Source organism: Myodes glareolus, chromosome 7 (genome assembly GCF_982192425.1).
Source record: "Myodes glareolus chromosome 7, mMyoGla1.1, whole genome shotgun sequence".
Taxonomy (NCBI): Eukaryota; Metazoa; Chordata; class Mammalia; order Rodentia; family Cricetidae; genus Myodes; species Myodes glareolus.
The window spans coordinates 86,728,570-86,749,781 of record NC_142032.1 but is presented as its reverse complement, the minus strand read 5'-3'; the positions used below and the strand labels follow the sequence as shown (position 1 = coordinate 86,749,781).

General features: G+C 46.3%; 1 protein-coding gene across 1 annotated transcript in view; it reads left to right on the top strand.

The window, feature by feature from the left end:
* Positions 1 to 20,158, top strand: part of Xylt1 (xylosyltransferase 1) — a 282,801-nt gene extending 262,643 nt beyond the window's left edge. Inside the window, exons 10-12 of the mRNA XM_048460178.3 lie at positions 2,576 to 2,771; positions 8,051 to 8,384; positions 13,748 to 20,158. Coding sequence (XP_048316135.3) covers positions 2,576 to 2,771; positions 8,051 to 8,384; positions 13,748 to 14,070 — 853 coding nt within the window. The 3' untranslated portion in view covers positions 14,071 to 20,158. The remainder of the gene's footprint in view (positions 1 to 2,575; positions 2,772 to 8,050; positions 8,385 to 13,747) is intronic.
* The last annotated feature ends 1,054 nt before the right edge of the window (positions 20,159 to 21,212 follow it).

Here is a 21,212-nt window from a genome sequence, read left to right as displayed (position 1 = left end):
GTTCTGCAGCTCTTGACTGGAAACTGTTAACTGAACCACAATGACGGGCTTGGCAACTTTGGTGGCTCTCATCTGTCACCAATGACTCATCTTCCCACAGGCTAGCCCAAACATGCTCTCATGGTGACCCCAAGAAGTCAGACCAGCCCTGACATCTCTACACTTGCTATTGGCTAAAGATGAGCCAGGAGGTGGGAAATGGACTCTTACACGCCAGTGTAGACAAAGCTGCAGTGTGCTTCAGACATTGGAGCCATGAGGCTTTGAGGACACCCATGCAAGTAAACACAGACTCTTCCATGGAGTGCAAGTATTACATGTGATCATTTTCATTAAAACTTACTAAAATTAAGCCAGACATGGTGGTCCACATCTGTAATCCCAGTGTTTGGAAGTAGAGAAAAGAAAACCAGGATGTCAAGACCATGTTCAGCTATGTATTAAGTTAGATGCCTACCTGGGATGCGTGAGGTGATGTCTGAAAAGAAAAAATAATAGTAGTAATAAGGCTGAGAAGATGGGGGAAATGCTCGCTGGTCAACCATAAAGACTTGAGTTCAAATCCCCAGAACGTACATAAAAAGCCAGGCATGCCAGCATGAACTAGGCACCCATGTAAAAAGCCAAGCCAAAAGCCAGCATGAACCCTTAGTCTTAGCTCTAGGAGGCAGACAGAAAGATCCCTGGGGTTCACTGGCCAGCTAATCTAGCTAATTGGTGAACTCTGGATTCAGGGAGAGACCCTGTCTCAAAAAAATAAGTTGGAGAGTTATAGAGGAAAACAGCTTATATCTCCTCTGGCCTACACACACACACACACACACACACACACATATGTGCATTCACGCATGTACACACATACCTGTACCACACATGCACACAAATTAAAATATAATAAATGAACTAACATTCAAAACTCTGCCCACGTTTTAAGTGCTTGGCAGTTGCTGGTGGCTGCTGTGTTGGGCGGCACAAGCACCTAACATCTCAGTGACAAAGCACTGCCGGACACTGCCAGGCACTGCCACAGCACAGTGTACTAAGCGTCCCGCCCGCAATGATCACATCTAAAGTGGCGGCACGATCCGTGAAGACCCAGCAGTCTGAAGATGAGGCAAGTTCTTTCTGCAGAGCCCCAGAGGCATCCCGGTAACAAGGCAGTGATTTCGAGAGACGCGTCAACATAGGAAGGAGGCTTCCCAGCCGTTCTAATTGAACGTAAAGACTTAAAACTCCAGATCGGAAGTAGAGGGAAGTCTGCGCTTAGCAGAGAAGGGACAGTGATTTGTGGAACGCTGTTATTAGGGAGCCACAGTGGCCTCTTATCGCTGTGCAATTTACACGCTGCAGAAGTGGCAGCTCTTTATTTTGCAAGTGGAGAGTTGCTGGTCTCCAGGGCTCCCTCTTCCCTTCTGCTTTCTGCTCCCCGCTTCCTCCTCCGTGCGAAGCTTTCCAGCCCCATCTAGCCAGCAAAACTGTGCAGACCAAAGGCATGCAATTTAAAATAATCTTACTACGGAAGGCTGGGTGTTTGCAAGTGTGTATTGGCAGTAATTTTTAGTAAAGAAAAAAAAACCAGTGTGGGTTCATCAACACCCACTTAAGGAAGGCAATAAGAAGATAAATCAGTGTTTCTGACAAGCTTGGGTACCAGATGAAAAGAGTTTTAGAGGTGTGTATGTGAGGGAGTGAATGAATGCGAATTCCAAAGGAATAACAAATATTTTACAATCTATTATTATCCATCAGTAGATCACTAGTTCTGTAAAATACCGTGTTCCATGACACATGTTATATACACAGACACACACAATCTTATTAGCAGAGAGGAGAGTGCCCAGGTAGTCCAACAGAGCAAAAGCATAGCATATATGTTATGATTCGAGCTATATAATATTCATGGGGTTGGGGAGATGGCTCTGTCAGTAAAGTGCTTGCCCTGTGAGTATGAGCATAAAAGTTCAGTTTTCCAGAACCTGCATTTTAAAAGCCAGACATAGTGGCGGTGCTTAGTCATCCCAGCACTGGGCAGGTCTCAGGGGCTCACTGGCCAGCTTGTCTAGCCCATTTGACAAACTACAGATCAGTGATAGAACCTGCCTCTGAAAACAAGGTGGAAGACACCCAAAGAATGACACCCGTGGTTCTAGTCAACCTTCACATGCATGCACCTGCACTGTCAGACACACACATTAGCCAGCCCACTAGGCACCATGTCTGCAGATACCTGCATAGAAAATGAGGCTTCAGAAAAAGGCACCAACAGACGTATTCAGGTAGCCAGCACTCAATAGATATCTGTGAATTGGTGTTATTTATGGGAAGAGGCATCAAAGCAGCAATTTCTTTATTGTACTTTCCTACAGTCAGCATGTTTTACATTTATCTCTTGGTTTAAAAAAGAAGTTATTTGCAACTGCTTAGACCCTCGATTCATAGACAGCAGCTTTCAGACTGACGTAGACTATGGAAAGTGTTATCTAAATAGGGCCCATTTTAGAAGCTAGACCACTGTGAAGTGTGGGGAACCGCATGGTGACACTGCACACCTCATACCCTGGTCCTGTGTTTTCAGGTACTACCCAATGGGCCACCCAGCATCCGTCCATCTCTACTTCCTTGCCGACCGTTTCCAGGGCTTCCTGATCAAGCACCACGTGACTAACCTTGCTGTGAGCAAACTGGAGACACTGGAGACGTGGATGATGCCGAAGAAAGTCTTCAAGATCGCAAGTCCCCCCAGTGACTTCGGGAGGCTTCAGTTTTCAGAGGTAAGAAGCCAGTGTCAGTCTTCCTTGCCTCCTGAAGCTCTCTCGTCAGACTCTGGGCCTCATCTGACACTTAGAGTTGGAAATGGAGGAAGAGGGTGTTTGTCGAGCCCTAAAGATAAGCTTATTCTGTTCCTGGAGACAATTTCCCAGTTGCATATACTGGAACGGCATCATAAACAATGCAAACAGAGAGGTATAATGGCGTGTCAATGTCTTTGAACTGAATCAGCCAAGAAGCATGGTCTATTGTTTTAGGGCAGATTTTCTTCTCTAAATTTTACATCCCATCAATTGATTTCTTCTAAGTCTGCTTTAGCAATGATTCAGCAACAAGGCAGCTTTCTCATGAAGTCGTGGTATTAGTACCATTTTATGGATTGGGTGAGGCTTATGGACTTTCAACTGTTTTCTAAATAACTGCTAAGACATGGGAAAATCACAAAGTTGATCCCATATCTCACTGGCCACAAATTTCATGCCTCATTTTATATTGTTCCCCTTGTTCCTAACACAGGGGCTAGCTCCTAAACTTTAGGAGTATGTGGGCTTGTGGCCATGTAAGTGAATGGATAGATAGATAGATAGATAGATAGACAGACAGACAGACAGATAGATGAAGCTGATTGGTAATTAGGCAGACTGTCAAACAAATGGATGAAGGACTGAAGCATGGGAGTATAGGCAGCTATATAAATGGACAGATGGATTGATGGGTGATAGATGGACAGACAGATAAATGATGGAAGTGTAGGCAATAGGATGGATGATGATGGGTGATGGGTAGATGGCCAGATGGACAGACAGATGCATAGAGGAACAGATAGATGACAAATGGACAGACATGTAAATGAATGTACTTGTAGGCAACAAGATGGTTGGATGGATGGATGGATGGATGGATGGATGGATGGATGGACAGATTAGATAGAAAAATGGATAGATAATGGATGAGTGGATGGATAGATTGGGGAACAGAAGTGTCCAGAGATGAATAAGTAGGCTAACTGCAGATGTATGGATCCATAAAATGTTGCTCCCCTCTACTCAAATGACATCAGCTTTTAGGAATGTTTTTGGCTTGGGAGATGGCTTCCTGGTAGATCATCCCTACCTCCAGGTCCAGAAGGCCTCACACGATCTGGCTATTGTTTTCCTCTCCACTCTTGCCCAATACTGCATCATAGTTCTTGCTCATAGTTCCTATATCTTTGTCAAACCAGACGTCCCTATTCCTGACTTGAGCTTGTTAGCTCCCTTTACCTATAGTGCTTTATCCCAGGTTGTCCTGTATCTTTTAATCTTTTAATTTTTTTTAGCCATTCTGCTCTAAATCCAAAGAGGCACCTTCAGAGACCCCTACCCTGACTCCCCCCACCTTGTATCATAATAGCAACATTATACACCAGCTATGTTTTTAATTGCCTCTTTTAGAATTTGCGTTATAATGTTACCTTGCTGATTTATGAACGTGTCTTGATTGTACACCAGAAAGCTGGAATGCTGAATATTATTGAATGAATGTGACTGTCCTTGGGGCTAGGAAATGCTGCAAGGAAGAAGAAGTATGATGGAGCTTCACAACCCACACAAATGAGTTTGAGTGCCAGGGTTCAGGTTAAAGAGTGGCTTTTGATATGCAGGAACTTGAGGGACTGGGAGCATGAGGGGCGAGATCTCACCTGCTTGTGTTTCTTTGCTGGTCCTTCTCCACTCACTGTGGGCCTGTCTCTTTGCTTTGCTCCATGACTGAATAGATTCACTGTCAAACAATCAAGGATGAGTTTCTTATAAATTCGTGTTTTTAAAGAAGGTTCCATGGGGATTGACTGACTCTGAGATGCTATAGCAACCAGCTCCATAAATTACCGGAGTCAGCAGGGCAATTAGATGCTGCACCAGTTGGACTCTGTTCTGGGGTCCCAAGCATCCCATTGAAGACATTAATGTCCCATTAAAGAGATGAATGCCTGGTGGCTGGGCTTTCCCTGTTTATCAGACTACTGTTGGGTCACTGGGTACCTCTGGCAATGACAAGAGATTGTTGGCCATCACATGGCTAGTAATTTGTGAGTGTTTTCACAATGAATCCTGCAGCCGTGGTGAGAGGACCACCAATTCTACCATTAACAGTGCAGGCACAGGAGACAGAGGCCCTAACGTTATATGTAGAACTTCTCTAGTCATGCTTATGTAATGGCTAAGGTACAGAGTTAAACAAGAAGGAATGAAGATCTAAAAGGGGCCATTTATAAACTGTGTAAGGGCAACCTTGATATTGATGTTAGCATGGTCTCAGGATCTTATATAGTGGGAGATGGTCAACTTAGATAGATTTCTCTAGCACAGTGGTTCTTGCCATTGATCGGAGAAAAGGGTGCTCACCAAGGACCTACAATATACTAGGTTCATGAGAGACAGCAGTGAACCAGACAAAGTGTTCCATCACAATGGATGGCACTGAATTCTGCTGGGGCAGGCAGGCAAGTAGTGAGTGAGTGAAGGAGGAATTAGTTCATCTAATGGCAAGTATTTCGGAACTAAAGGAAATCTGTTCACGTGGCTGCTCAGGCTCAGGAGGCGGGTAGAGGCAATCTCTGATAGGATGGTTTCTTCTGGGAGGCTTTGGAAAATAGATCAGGTTCAAGCTGAATCTTGTGGAAGAGCTAGTTCATCCATGGGAAGATCTAGAACATTCTGAGTGGAGAACAGAGCACAGGCAGCTGTCCTGTGATTCTGGGCAGGGGTTTGACATTCTGAAGAATAAGCAAGACCAGTGTACAGAGCATGGTGAATGAGATGGAGAGTAATCAAGGTCATGGAGGAAGATAAAGGGGTTAGGAGCTAGGAAGCACTATGGGAGGCTTGAACTTGAACATTTATTAAACTTAAGCAAGAGCCCATTTTGCAATGAATGATTGTAGACTTCCACACTATGGCAAAGAGGAAATAACAGACATGACAGATGCGACAGAAACGGGACTGCATGACAGGGTGACTCCCTCTCCTCACACTTTAGGAAGGGGCGTGTGACATTCTTCATGCTTCTCAGTTTAAGACAAGATCCCATTTTTTTGCGAGCTGCTCCACACTCTCCAGCTGAAGTGACTCCATTTGAGAACTCAGATGCCAAGCTAGCTGTCCACCTCTACTCCTTTAGAAAATGCAAGAGCAGTGCTCTAAGGAATTTCCTGAGCAGTTATGAATTCATTCTGCTTGACCTTGCATGGCTTTGGCACTATTCTTCCATTCTGTTAGTAGTGTTACAACAGTGGCTTCCCTGAGTATAGGTTTATAGAGAAGTCCACTTGCTCAACCCTGATCATTAAGTATGTATTCAAGTTTGAGGTAGGTAGGTAGGTATAGGTAGATAGGTAGGTAGGTAAGTGGATGGATGGATGGATAGATGGATGGATGGATGGATGGATGGATGGATGGATGGATGGATGGATGGATGGATGGATGGATATATGGATATGCAGACAGATAGAATGACCAGTGAATGACAGAGTAGTACACAGACACTTAGACATGATGGATGGATGGATGGATGAATGGATGGATGGATGGATGGATGGATTTCTTGGTTGATGATATACAGAATAATATATACATGAGATATTGTTCCATGGGCCATATGTAAAATAAATAATTAATAGGTAATGCATATTGACAGGAGATGGATGGGTGGATGGGTAGATGTATGGATGGTTGGATGGATGAATGGATAGATGGATGGACAGACGGATGGATGGAGATAAAAATAGATGATCCATTACTGATAGACTTCTTGGACTCCCACAGCAAGTTACTGTCTCTGCGTCTCAGTTTCATCTGCAAAATGAGAATAGTGACAAAGTTCTCCTTATCACAGAGGAGACTATCACAAGAGCAGGAATACGCAGATGCTTACCTCATGCCTGGCCAATGCAAGCCTTCAGTGTTAACTGTAGAACTGTGAGTCCTAAGTTAAGAGTGGAGCTTGGTCATTCCAGGCAAGAGCATGGAGGAAGAAATTCAAGTACTGTTTGCTGTGCATGTACAGAAACTTCTCCAGGGGACTTGTGTAGCCACACCTTCACCTCAAACTGCACACATGAACACATGCACACAAGAGAGTGAGAACAGTTTTACATTGTGTTCAGTGTCTGCCACTGACATGCCTGTGTGCAGTTACTTCAGAAACACAAAGTCACTCCTCTTAGGGAGCATCCCCTTTTGGTTAGTAAAAAGACACCTCATTTAATTTGATATAAAAAATCAACATAACTCAGTACCAAGGTTCTATGTGGCTAATCCACTTTTTGTCAAGCAATTTATTTGCTTATTAGGAAACATTGCTTGTGCTCGGCCCTGTTGGGGGAAAAATAGAAGAGTTGAGCTCCACACAGAGCAGGCTTTCTTCTCACGGACTGACATTACAGCAGGGAGAAGTGATGTGTTAAAGTGTTCGGGGGACCCTAAGAAGACCTCTCAGATAAGGGCTGTGCACAGGTGTGAGGCGGTAGAACATTCCATTCAGAGATGGGGAGAGGGAGGCTTGGTAAGTTAAAAGGGCTGGAAGAAGCGCCATATAGAGCAGAGTCGGTAGATGGTGGTGGATGGTAGGAATGCCCGGGGACCACGGTGAGGGGTTAGCTCATGGTGAGGGGTTAGCTCAGACCTGAGTAGTGAAGCAACACGTGACAGCTCCCTGCTTCCTGAATGCAGAGCAGCTTGAAGGTGGCAGAGTGGAGGGAGGAAAGCCAAGAGGCTTGCCCTGCAACCATCCAGCTGGGGTCCAGAGAACAATGCTCTGGAGAAGCCAAAGCCAGGTCTCCATCCTGCAGTTGATACAGGTTACACGCTGTTTCCAAGCTTCTGGTGGGTTACCCCAAAGCCAGGCCTCCGTCCTTATGCATAAGGAGCACACCAAATGCAGGTGTGCCACTTGTAGAATCAGAGGTCCAAGAGGAGCCCAGGCTCACCAGCTGAATGGCAGGCTATTACTTGGAATGATGTGCAAGATAGTGTTTATTTGAACGTGCATTTAATTCATGGGTTTGGAGGTTTGAGTCAAAGCACATAGCATGGTTTAGGCACAGAGAATGTCAGATTAAAGGGAGATTTGTAGACCTTAGAGTCCCAATCTGAGCAGAAGTCCTATGAGTTCTGCTTGTCAGCTGTGTAACCTTGAGTGCCCAAATACTTGGGCCTTCAGTCTCCTCATCAGTGAAATGGGTACATGCAACCGTGGACCTTCCTGAGACCCAGTGGTTTCAGAATGTGTTCTCCTGTTTCAGGTTGGCACTGATTGGGATGCTAAGGAAAGGCTGTTCCGGAACTTCGGCGGTCTCTTGGGGCCCATGGATGAGCCCGTGGGGATGCAGAAGTGGGGGAAGGGGCCCAATGTGACTGTGACTGTTATTTGGGTGGACCCTGTCAACGTCATTGCAGCCACCTATGATATCCTGATTGAGTCCACCGCGGAATTCACACACTACAAACCCCCTTTGAATCTGCCTCTGAGGCCTGGGGTCTGGACAGTAAAAATTCTCCATCACTGGGTGCCGGTTGCAGAGACCAAATTCCTTGTCGCACCTCTGACCTTCTCCAACAAGCAGCCCATCAAACCAGGTGAGTACTCTCAGGGTCCTTGTGGAGGAGAGTGTGTCCCCAACATGGAGCATGCAGCTGCCTTGCATCCGCACTGAAGATGTTTTTTCTTACTTTTTTAACACTATAGTATGGGCTCATTCCCTCCCTGCACGCAGAGACAATGCCATCTGTGTGGGTTTTTATCAGCTGTGAGCCCTCTGGTCTTCCACAAGGCCTTGCTCATGTTTAAGACAAGATGGGGACTAATCCTAGGCCCACACTGAGTTTTAGCATGGCTTCTTAGCTGTTTAGAAAACAATAATTACTGCTGGAATTCTTCTCATAAAAAAAAAAAATATGAGGCCCTAAGTAAAAAGGAGAAACCACACACTGGTGGTTGATATTTGCTCCCCAAAATATACTCAAACAAAATCCATAAACAAGAATTTGGCACACTATGAGCCCCAGTCAAATATGGTACCTATGTCTGCCTTAGGGCTTTGGTGACAGACTCCAACAGTTGAGATGAAGACTATGTGGCTTGAAAGCCAAAGTCGTTTATCCTCTGAAGATGGTGACTGTCCTTGGCAGCTATAAAAGAGAGAAAAAAAAAAAGAAAGTATGAATTGCTTACATAAGTATAACTTTAAAAAATCCTTACCTTTGTTAATAATGAGAGATAATAATGAAAATTATAAGCAAAAAGAAGCTCCAGAGTGGGAAATACCTGTGTGCCTGTGGTGGTTGGGCAGTGCCCTAGGGCAGGTCAGAGATGCAGGGAGCTTATATCCAGGACTCCTGAGAGATGAATGTGTAGGTTAAGTTTGTGGAATGGGTGAACCCCTGCCCCTCATATTGAATATACACACACCTATCACACAGGCAGAGACAAAGGAACCATAGCAGAGCTGTTCACAGTAACACAAGACAAGTTCCCCACATAAAAGGACAGTTGTAGTCTGCTCCCACAGTAGAGTCCCATGTAGTGGAGACAGCAGCGAAGTCTAGCCACGTGCAACCGTAAAGCATGCCGGACGAGGAGAGCTGATCACAGAATAAGCCATACTTGGGATGACTTCCCCTTAAGCTTCAAAACCGGGAAAGAAAATGATACATTAATTTTTCAGGATTCATGTCTCAGCAGGAAGCTAAAGCAGAAAAAAAAAGAGATTACTAATGTATGCCTCTGGCCATTGCTTCCCAGTGTGTATGGAGGACAGAAAAAGGGACACTGACCCCCTAATGGCCCACTTATGTCTATTCAAGGCAAAGGGTTTACACTTATATTTCTATTTTTCCTCCACTTTTTATTTTGTCAGTAAGATCTTTGGAAGTTTTCTTTTGTTTCTTGTTTTGTTTGTTTGCTTGTTTTGGCTACATTCTTACCCTCCGGATGTGACTGCCATGGATGTGACCACTGTGGATGGTTGGAGCACGTCTTTCTAATATCTTTGCAGTGTTTTAAATTATAGGCACAAGCCTGTATCCTAAAGCACAGGAAACATGGTTAGGATGCCATGGTATATTCTGTACCAAACCTCGGTCAGTGTGTGTAAGTTGACAGCCGCAGGGATTCCACAGTTAAAGAACCACAGGCTGTTTTTTCCTGGACATATAACTTGTATTGCCTGATGATGACATTGTTGCTGCAGAAAATGCTACAAAGAAGATTCTGGAACGTGAAATTATATGTGCCCAGACTCATAGGAAAGACTCTTAGAAAAAGGATTTCTGAGTTTTCCAGTACAAACACTGTCTATAAAGAATTGGTTCCTTCTCTTTTCCATCTTCCTCTTGGAGAGGCAGCTTCGCTTCTGCCTCTCTCCCCACTTCTCCACTTCCCCCCTTCTCTGTCTCTTTCTCCTCTTTTCTCCCTCCCTCCCTCTGTCTCTGTCTCTCTCTCTCTCTGCCCCCACCTTCTCCCTTCCCCCTCCATAACCCCCTGAATAAATATTCAACCTCAAAAAAAAAAAAAAAAAGAATTGGTTCCTTGATTATAAAAAAAATTACAGATGTAGCAGTCCTTTGTAGAAAATGGCATAGTATTTGTGCATAACCTGTGCATTTTCTCCCACTTACCGTAGACCATCTTTAGATGCCTCTTAATGCCTGATACAGTCTGAATCTATACACAACACTGTGGCCTGTCGCTTAAGGGATGATGACAAGGGGAGCAATGTGGGCATGGCCAGCACACACACAGTTTTCCTCAGGAACTTCCTAAGATTCAGAGAGGGATCAGTATCTGGACCGTCCCCCTGCATGTTACTCAACACAAGTCCAGGAGCTAGATACACATGACAGTCCTGCTAAGTGGGAAGCATTCTTGGCAGGAACAGAGCTATATACTGGCAACCAGGACCGGGAAGACAGAGATGTGGGATGGGTGCCTGAAATCCTGAAAATACAATCTTGGCATGAATTCTGACAGCTTCTGCTAAGTCTTTGTGCTGAACGAGCCAATGTCTAGACACCTGGTAGTTCTCTGAGACTGAAGCCTGGGCCTCCACTCCTGAATTAGCCAAGGCAGAGTCCACCTACCTAATGTCTTCAAGTGTCCCTTGATGGGGCACCCTTTGCATTCTTAAAGATCTAATAGCCAAGTGTGAAGAAGAGAGGTGAGAATCACACATCCTCCAGCTGCAGGACGATGCAAGGGATGCTCTGAGTCCACTTACCCAAGACAGGAGCCCAGGACCCTCCTCATGCTCCTGGCCTCCCCATTTTTTCCTTCTGTGATTTCTAAGGAGCTGGGAGCTGTTCCCACCATTCCCAGAAAGACCCCAGGGTCAGTTTCACCCCAAGAGAAGCAATTCCCCTGTTGGCAGTAATTGTATTTGTTAACGAGACAAGGAACACTGAGGTGGGAGTAATGTAATTTGAGAAATGGTTCATCTTGAGTAATTTGCTATTGTCGCATCCCTGGTAATCTCAAGAAATCTGATGAGGTGGAATTGAGGAAAATTTAATTATGGAGGCAAGCATCCGAGCTGATGCCATAATGCCATTTCCCACATTAACCTCATTTCTTATAAAGTGGTTTTTATTCCCCCTGCATCAACCACAGTATTTTGCTCCCAATATTAAATGTCTGTTAGCTGTTCCTTTTGCTTTGGATTGTCCTGCCTTTTGTCAGCCTGGGCATCTCTTGATCACCTGCTCCCATCTCTGCAGGGTAGAAGCACAGAGAGACTCTCGCAGAGAGTTTAGAACATGAAGGAAAGACAGACAGCCCTGTTCTCTTGACACATCCTGCTGGTGCTACCTACTCTGTATTCCAGTATCCTGGCTATGGCCAAAACTTAATTTTTTGAAATTTCATTTGACCAAGAATAAGAACCTCTTCAAATAAGAAACATTTTTTTGTTTGTCTTCTTCACCCCCACATTCTTACAATTCCTTTGTCCTCCCTTTATCCCTAAGAAGACACAAGAGACCTCCTGTGTACCCCTTGCTTTAAAAGCATACACAGTGATCTTGTTATCAAGCCTCCTACGGGTTAACTAACTGGTGCCAGGTTGAGTGCTAATATTTGTGATATGGGCACCACAAGCTTTCGAAAGACTGGTGCCAGGATGAAAGGGCAGCAACCCTGCCTTAGCGGCGAGCTTGTGGTTGAATCTGTGTAGAGCTTCGTGGTAGACAACACAGCTTTGGAGTCAGACCATTCCGGATTGAACTGACTATGGCGTCTGTTTCTTCATTCTATAAAATGAATGAGGTAAAACCAGCTCTGTTGTTTTCTGAGTGGGAGGATCATGAAGTAATAAAAAGCAACAATAGTAGTGCAGAACTTAAAATCAGTACCTCTGGAGAACTTTATGAGCCAATGCATTACCCCCAGAGTTACATGGGAAACACCTGCCCCCCCCTCCATCTTATCAATGAGGAAACTAAGACACAAGTCAGAAGTCACACACATTGATGTGGGCTTTGGGTACTGAAGCCATTCAGCCCAACTGGAGCCCACAGGCAGGAAGGCTGGCATCAAGGAAGTGATGAGCAAGTCAGAGCTGTTAAGAGGATGCCCTGCCCAACTCTGGCCCACACAGCATGCTTCCGTGCATGTTTTCCTGCATGCTTCTGTGCATGCCTCTAAGGACCACTTTACTTTGAACCAGACTATGAGGAAGCAAGAATCTGCAGCTTCTCCAGAGGTCATGGCAGTCACATGGCAGCCATGCCTTGGCTTCGAGGTCAACATACTTGAGTTCATATTGTGGCCCCAACAACCATGACTTGTGTGATTTGGAACACTTGCTGTTCCCCCGCTGGCCTTACACATGTCAACCAACACTTCATTCCTCTGTCACCTCCCCAGGAAAGTCGTCCCTGCCCATCCCAGACCACTCTCTAAGGCAGAGCATAGCAAATGTTTCCATAATGCTAAACAGTGAATGTTTTCTGCTTCTCTGAGAAAGTGCTGCCTGTCTCACCTACACACATACGCTAGCAGAGCAGAGCAGCCGTGAGGACTACCTCAGCGAGCAAGCAGAGATGTGTTCCGATGGAACTGTACAAGAACAGAGGGTGAGCTGAACTTGGCAGCAGGCCCACATACGCTGGACTTAGTTCTCTGTGTATCACCTTTGTGACATTTGCTTGAAATAGCCTTCATTAACCCCTCACTTGTCTCTTTATCATTGAGAAGCTCTCTCCACTCTGACCCCAGTGTATCTGGATGCCACTGTAGCCCCACTTCTCTGGTCATCGGGGTTCCTCCCACCATCTAGCACAGAAGCTGGTCACTACGTTTAGCATATCTGTGTCTAAGGAATAAGTCACCCATCACTTTTCATGTCAGAGAGGTTTAGTCCAAAGCAGATGCTGAAAGTTAAGAGTTGAAGAACTGGGGAAGGTAGCTGAGACTGTGCCATGCTGGTCATCAAACTTGGCAGCCTGAGTTTGCATCCTCAGCACCCACATAAAAAGCCAGGTGTGGAGGCATGTGCCCCAGACCTCGGTGCGGGGTGCTGAGCAGGCAGATAGACCCCTGGAGCTCACCACCAAACAGCATAACTGGACAGATGAGCTACAAATTGAGTAAGAGAGTCATCTCAAACATAATAATAAGGTGTGGAGCCATTGAGATGACTCAGTGCGTAAAGGCACTTGCCATGGGAGAAGCAGCCCTCCACGCACATGTACACACACTCACATACACTACACATAAATAAAAGGAACAAATCTTTAAAGAATGTATTGTCTAATCAATTAATGTCTGCACCACTGAAGATGGCCCGTGTGTGTCAGTAAGCGAATGTGCCATGCCCCGCACACACAAGGTTGTCAAGTGAGTTCAGTGAGCTGATGCCCAGTGTGCCTTGCCACACTGGTTCACAGTAAGTAGACCCCTGGTTGACGACTCTTCTAAATACATCATCGTTCTCTTTGGCTTTCAGAGGAGGCATTGAAGCTGCACAATGGGCCGCCTCGCAGTGCCTACATGGAGCAGAGTTTCCAGAGCCTGAATCCCGTTCTCAGCCTGCCCATCAATCCTGCCCAAGTGGAGCAGGCCCGGAAGAACGCAGCCTCCACTGGGACAGCGCTAGAAGCCTGGCTGGACTCTCTGGTGGGTGGGACTTGGACTGCCATGGACATCTGTGCCACAGGCCCCACCGCCTGCCCAGTCATGCAGACCTGCAGCCAGACAGCCTGGAGCTCCTTCAGCCCTGACCCCAAATCAGAGCTGGGTGCAGTCAAGCCCGATGGCCGACTTAGGTAGCAGTGGTGACATGGGACCAAGGGAGCCTCAATCCCGGCCTCCTACCTTGTATGGGGGTTGCCTTTTGTACAAGGATCTCTGCTGACTGTAGAATGATGAAGAGAGGATTTGGAGGCCAGAGAAGAGACAGCCTGTATTTGTCAAACTGGCCTCTGGGGTAGGTGACTCAGTCCCAGGGCCACAGTGGTCTCCCCTCTTCAGGTTGCTTCTCAGTCCTGCAGGCTCCTGTCCTCTCCCTCCGATGGCCTGCACTTGTCCCCTACAAGTGAGTTTTAAGCTTTTATTTTGAGCAGCAGAGCTTTGTTTACTTAGCACAGTCAGAGGTGGAAGTGCAAGACCAGGATGTGACCAGAGGCTGCTCTGGCTGAAGCTGAGCTGTGTGAGGTTCCTTCTGGAAGCTCAGCCCACCAGGTGGTCCTTTTGCCAAGGGCATCTCCAAGGTACCTCTTCCGAACCCAAGGGCTTTGTTGAAGCCGGTTTGACAGACAAGCACTGCCCTGACCAAGGGTGGGATCTCCACCCCGGCCCTCCCATTTATCTCTTGATTTCTGTGGCTGGGAAACCCTGTGCCCATGCTAAAAGTAGCAAGCTGGTTGAGGCCTCGTTTCTGCCTTCCCAGGGAGGTGGAGATGTGGGAGAATTCCAAGGTTCCTGCTGCTGCTCAGTGAGCTATTTTTGCTGCAAACCAGAAGTGCAGGAAAGCCTTTTGATGTGAAGTGGCCAAGGTTCACCAGATATGTGACTGCCATCTGTCCAAGTCAACCTCTCTTCCAAGGCTGTCACAAATGGTAGCAGGAACAGGGTAAAATATATAGGGCTGGAGTTTCAATTCTCCTCCCGGCCCCTGGGCTGGGAGGCAGCTACTGTGTCCTCTTTGGTACTTGGAAGGGGGACAGTGGGGAACCAAGTCTCTGAATCTCAAAAGGGGGACAGGGTACCTGAACCCAACTTCTATGCTGGATGGCAGCATAGAACCACCCCTTCCATTCTGAGATCAGGTACCCCAAACCTTCGTGAACTGTGCACTTGGTGCTGTTGGCTGTGACCAAACTGCATGGATCAGACTTCTCTTACCCGGGAACAAACATTTCAGATTGGTCTTTAATTTCATACACTTCCTTGCCTGAGGTGCCAACAGGCTCAGTCTGGCCACACCACATAAAAGGAAAGTTGAGTTTCAAAATAGGGAAGGTGGTTCAAAACATAGTGTTATTCATATTGCTTGAGTTACCAGAAACCCAAGGGTTTTCTTGCCATGTGTATTCTGGGGAGGGCATTGAGGAACAGTACCCACTTCCTCATTGAGTCCCCTAAAAGACATTGCTCTGGGAAAAGTTGTGCCCATCCTGGTATCTCTCCCAACAGGATAAGAAGGTTCTGAAGTCCACCCTGATGATGCATCTAGTGCACAGCCCTTTCCCCATCCAACATGGCGGCCATAGAGGAAGGACCCTTGATATTTATTATTTATATGTTTTAGTCAATGACTAATTAGTAGGTGCTGTTTTTTGCAGCTTGTCAATTATGTTACCTTACTAACTAAAGTTGCCTTTGTTCACAAAAGGCTCCCCTTTCCCTGCCTTCCCTGGTCTGCCTGCCTTTCCCTTTCATTCTCACTGTTTCTGTCTCAGTGTCCAACCTCAGTCCTTCTGGTTCTTAGAACAAAGCAGGAGTATTAGACACCGTGGCACCATTTCCAACAGTATCATCACTGTCAGGAAGTTGACTCATGTGGATGGCTGGAACCTCCCTTTTGCTTACACAGGATGCTGGTCTCCTCTGTCCCTCTAAATTCAAAAGTGTTGGAATGCCTGGGTAACCCCTCATCCTGACCCCCGACCCAGGGACAAAGTTGTGATGGGCTTATGGCTTGGGGAGGGAGAAGTCGGCTGAGTGTAAAACTCTAGGTCCACCCAGTTACCCTGTGCCAAGCTTCTCAAGACCAGCTTAACCATGAGCATAGCTATCACTAGCGGAGGAAGACAGAGTCCTTCCAAGAGTGATTGATCTTAGGAGGAGGGGCAGGGTCAGACCCAACCAGAGAACTCAGGAGGTAGCTACTGTCTGTTCTGGTCCTGGAGCCATCAGGTAGCTTTCTTTAAAACCCATAGGAGTTACACTGGTTTTACAAGCCCATGGGAACCATAAGCCTGGTGCCCCATCCACTCACCTCCGGTCTCTGCTTTGGTCAAAGCTTGCCTGGGACTGTGGAACTCTGGGAGTCTCCCCGCTCCACCTCTCTTCTGCTAGAGATTTGTGCATTCTGTTCTGGGAGGTCCCTGGGTGCCACAGACTACAAGACAAGGTCTGTCCTGACCCAGTGACTCTCAATGACATTTTCCAGACTGGAACTAGTTGGAAATGGCAAAGTTGACTTTGTATCCCCTGGGCTTCTTCCTCACTCACCACAACTAATTTGGGGTATTTGTTTCCTTTATACCCAGAGAATAATTTTCGCAGATACTGCCTTTAGGTTTTTTTTTTTCTTTAAAAAATGGAGAATTTAAAACAAGTTCAGCATTATTTAAAAGAAACGATGTTTTCCCATGGAAAATGACTTAACTCCTTAGTTGTTGATGTTTTTCTGCTGAAAACAGTGTGTTTGTCGGGAGCCGTGGGTGAAACACCAGCCTTGGGAGGTGGCTACCTGAGGGTTTTGAGAGCCCAGAACCATCATCTCTGGGAACCTTAAAGTCTGCATTCTGCAGAAGCAAGAAGCCTTGAGCGTAAGTGCTAACCAAGACCTTGGACAGTCTAGACAGCTGAGAAGGAAATGGGGCGTCCCTTACGGGGAGAAGTACCTCTCTATGCCATTTTGTAACTACCCCTCCCAAAGCCTACTTCCTGGGCTGTGCAGGAAACCAGAGTCTCCCACAAGGAAGGGGGCAATGCCCAATGCCCCCTTGCTCTTGTGATACAGCCCAAGGTCCTTTGTAATGGAGATCAGGAAGCCACATCTCTCAATGTTGGTTTAACTATACAAATTGAAACTGAGTTTAGAAGACATAAGCATAGCCACACAAATACATGCACACACACACACACACACACACACAGGCATGCACATGCACACACACTCCAAAGGGGTTTGTTGCTATTTTGGATGTATGCCTGGGTGTTTGAGGGACGTGCCTCCTTCTGGCTGCCTGGTTTTCAGAGAGATAAGAGGATATTGACGGAAGCTGTGACCTCTCTGCCAAGACATTCCATAACAGGGAAGAGCAATCAATAGCCGCCAAGTGTGGAGCGTGAAGAAGACACCATTTACAGCCAAGTTCACGAGGGTTCGGATCAGCAGCTGCTGGCGGCATTGAGGATAGACTGGAAACGAGGGGCAACCCAGTCAGTTTGAGCATGCAGAGAAGGCCTGGCAGGCCAGAGAAGCTCTACTGTAGGGGTCCTAAAAGCATAATGAGATCCAGGACTCAAGTAGAGGTGGGTAAAAACCATGGCTGAAAGACAAAAGGGAGTCTGGGAACTTTACTGGCATGCGCATGTGAGCCTCCTGTAGGAAGGGCAGCTCTGAGTTCCCAGCCTATCTAAGAAATAGGTGCCCTTCTGCAGAGGAGTCTTCCAGATGGCAAGGGAAACCAGCAGTTGAGTTCCTGCTCGACCCTTTTTTGTTTGTTTTCATAGTAAATCTAGTTTTTCTTTATTGGTTACTTTTTCTCTCATTTTCTTGTTTTATTTTTTTTTACTTAGGTTTTTTGAGACAGGGTTTCTCTGTGTCGTCCTGGTCTGTCCCCGATTATTTAGCTTTTTTAAAGGATGCGAGCAGAAAAGTTCCAGAGTTGTGCTCAGGCCAAGTTCTTTCTGGAAAAGTGGTCTGAACTGAGGGAGAGTCCAGGTGGGAGGGAGGGAGAGAGCCAGGACTGTGGAGGGATGGGGGTCTCTGCTCAGTCATCCCCTTCTCAGAAAGCCTGGCTTCTGCAAGAGGACTGGCTCATGGGGCTCCTCTGAGCTGTGCTGAAGAAGGGAGTATACAGTCTGGGATCTGGGGTGCTACCTCAGAAACGGAGAGGCCCTAGTCTGCCCAGGTCTCCACCTTCCGGCATTCTGTCAAACCAAGTGAGGATGGCAGCTGTGAGATGAGGCTGGGGAGCACCGGGACCAGCTCCAAAGCCCACATCTGAGTGCCATGCTGCCTCTGTGCTGGAAGGTTCCTAGGGAATCACGTGGGGCTGTGCTGGCTCACAAGTAGTAAGTAGTCTTTGCTTCTGCCTCAGTTACCTTATTTTGCCCGAGGGTCAACCCCAGGCACTACCTCAATGTCTGCTGAGAAGTTTACCTGGGGGTGGGGTGGAATGAAGGTGGCTAGCTACGCTGGAGATGAATGTAAAATCTATGCAAATCTCTCTCTCTCTCTCTCTCTCTCTCTCTCTCTCTCTCTCTCTCTCTCTCTCTCCTTCCTCCTCCCTCCTTCTCCTTTCCTCCCTCTCCCTGTCTGTCTCCTCCTCCTTCTCTGTCTCCCCCTTTCTTGTATAAGTTTTGGTTGGGTGTTTGTTTGTTTGTTTGTTTACCGTATACACAAGCTATTCTACAGAACCCTCTTCCGACTGAGGAGGGCTTTTACCCATCACCTGCGTGTCTGCCCCTCCTGTTGTCTTTGGTTCTGCTCTTGCCAAGTCACACACAGGGAGAAAGTGGCCTCTCTTCTCCCCTCACTTGGCTGGGAATGTTCTCACCACCTAGGCCTGCAGACATCACTAGGAAGCAGGCCTGGCATCTCCCCTCCCCACCCCTCCCAGCGCCATCTTCTCCTTCCTGCATTTTTTCTCCTACCTCCCACCTTCATCCCCACTCCTCCAAAAAGCCTTAGGTTTCTCCTTTTTGAAATGTGGCCTTAAAATTATTTTTGGAAAGCTGACACCCTCCCCCTCTAGTTTCCCCCGCCATTACAGAAGAGAGAGCATCTTGAAGCCTGCGTGTGTGTGGCGGCCTCCCGAGCAAAGGGACTGCCAGTCTGTAGCTGCAGATGCGCTGTGCATAGCTTAAATGTCGTCTTTAAGAAAAATGCTCCCATCTTTTTCCTGTGGGTAAAATGGAGTCCTGAGTGCCCTTGCAGCTCTGAAGCACTCTCTGCAACATGTTGCCCTGGCAGTGGGCTGGCATCACCAGCAGGATGCTCTCTACAGCTTTCCGGTCTCCCCTTCCCCCGAGACCCAGTGACTTTAGGTACTTCATTCAAGGATAAATCAGGAACATTTCTCAGTTTATCTTTTCATCCTTCTTACCTGGAAAGTGACAGCATTAAATATGCCCAGTGGATGGGTCACGTTCTTGAAGGGATGGTCCACCCCCTCCTTCAGACTCTACCCTGAACCCTTCCATCACTCCAGTGCTGATGGAGGCCAAAGACAACCCCAGGGTTTTCGTAGGAAATTCACTGGTATTGAGCGCAATGATCTTTATCCATTTATTTTTTTTTCTTTTAAAGGAAAAGACGAGACTCTTACATTGTTGGTAGCATTTGTCCAGATGTTTGCTTTAGAGGCCTCGAGAATCATTGTTACTGCCTCCTTCTTTGTTTTCAGAGACACGTGGTGATATAGTTTTTAAAAATAACTATTTTGTTATAGATCATAATATGCATAAAACTGTACAGAAATATTTTGTAATGTATTGATTTTAAAAAAAGAGAATCTGTAAATAAAAGTTTAAAAAAAATAAGAGAGAGTTCACACGGCACACGCTGAAAGATGTAGATATTTTGCTATTTATTTAAAGGAGTATTTTAAGAAATATTAAACTATCTGAAGTTGACCAATAATCAAAGTTCTAATCATCTGAATACTTCTCATCAAGGTGAAGTCCAGTCCTCACAACCGTGTTATCCGTCCATATCTGCCTCTTTCCTGTGTTTTCATTTAGTCAAAAACAACAACAACAAAATTGTGCCTTAGCTGTATTTCTGTCTAGGGGAATTTGTTTCTGTCCAACAAAGCAACATATTTTTTTTTTGCAGAAAACAGTGGATTATTAAATACTGTATTATACCAAAAACACCACAGGTGTACATAGACGCTTTCTGCCATACTGTGTTTTCAGAAGCAGAATTTTAAAATAAAAAAAAAATGTCTCTATGGAATCTCATCTGATGGTTACTTCTCAGCAGTCTCGGCACCCTCACACAACCTTGCATTCTCTCCCTTGCCCTGCGCCGTGGCGGCTGGGATTATATAATTTGCTGTCTCAGCTGGGGTACTCTTGAAGTTGACACCGACTGGAAGGATGCTGAGACCACAGACAAGAGCTTGGACATGAGGACACACCTCCCCTTCAAGGCCGCTGTCATCTCCCCGGTGGATAATTACAGCACCCTCCATCCTCCTGGAAGTGTTTCCTCTGCCTGGAGCAAAAGAAGATAATGTTAAACACTTCCTTGCAGAGAAGAGGGATAAGAAGCTATCCTGTAAAATAGCAGTTTTAGTATCCACCTAGAATCTAGGCCCTAGATAGACTTAGAGCAAACCTGATGCCCTCGTCAGCACACACCTGGTCTACATCCTCCAGACTGCCTTACCCTTCCCTGCGACCATGCGGACAACTTGCGGTCAATGGGAAGCTGGTGAAATGGGCCTAGGACAGGTCTAGCCCTGTCTCATCAAGCCTCCCACTTGAGCCTCTTCTCTCTCCCTTGTTCCCTAATCAACTCAGATGTTTTGAAGTCGCTTGATGGGGTGCAGTCACTGGCTTGCCCTACTCTACTTCTTTCTGGGGAGCCACCATGGCAACACTAAGGAGGGCAGAGTCAAAGAACAGGAGGAGCCCAGGACCCTGGATAGACATGAAATTTCACCTGACCTAAGTCATTCTTTTGGGCAGTGACATGAAAAGAAGTCTCTAGGGATGGGAGCAGAGTGTGTATGTACATGTTCTTGTGGGTATACAAACAGGTATGTGTTGACTGAGGACAGAATTGTCCCATTCCAGATATGCATAGGCCAGAGATTGACATCGGGTGTCTTGCTTAATGGCTTTCCACATTTTTTTGAGGCAGGATCTCTCATAGAACCGAGAGTCTATTGATTCAGCCTGGATGGTTGGCCAAGGAGTTCCAGGGATCGATCCATCTTGGCTCCCATATGCCCCAGAAACATTTTAATGCTACTGAAAATGTATTTACTGTGGCAGTTAACCTT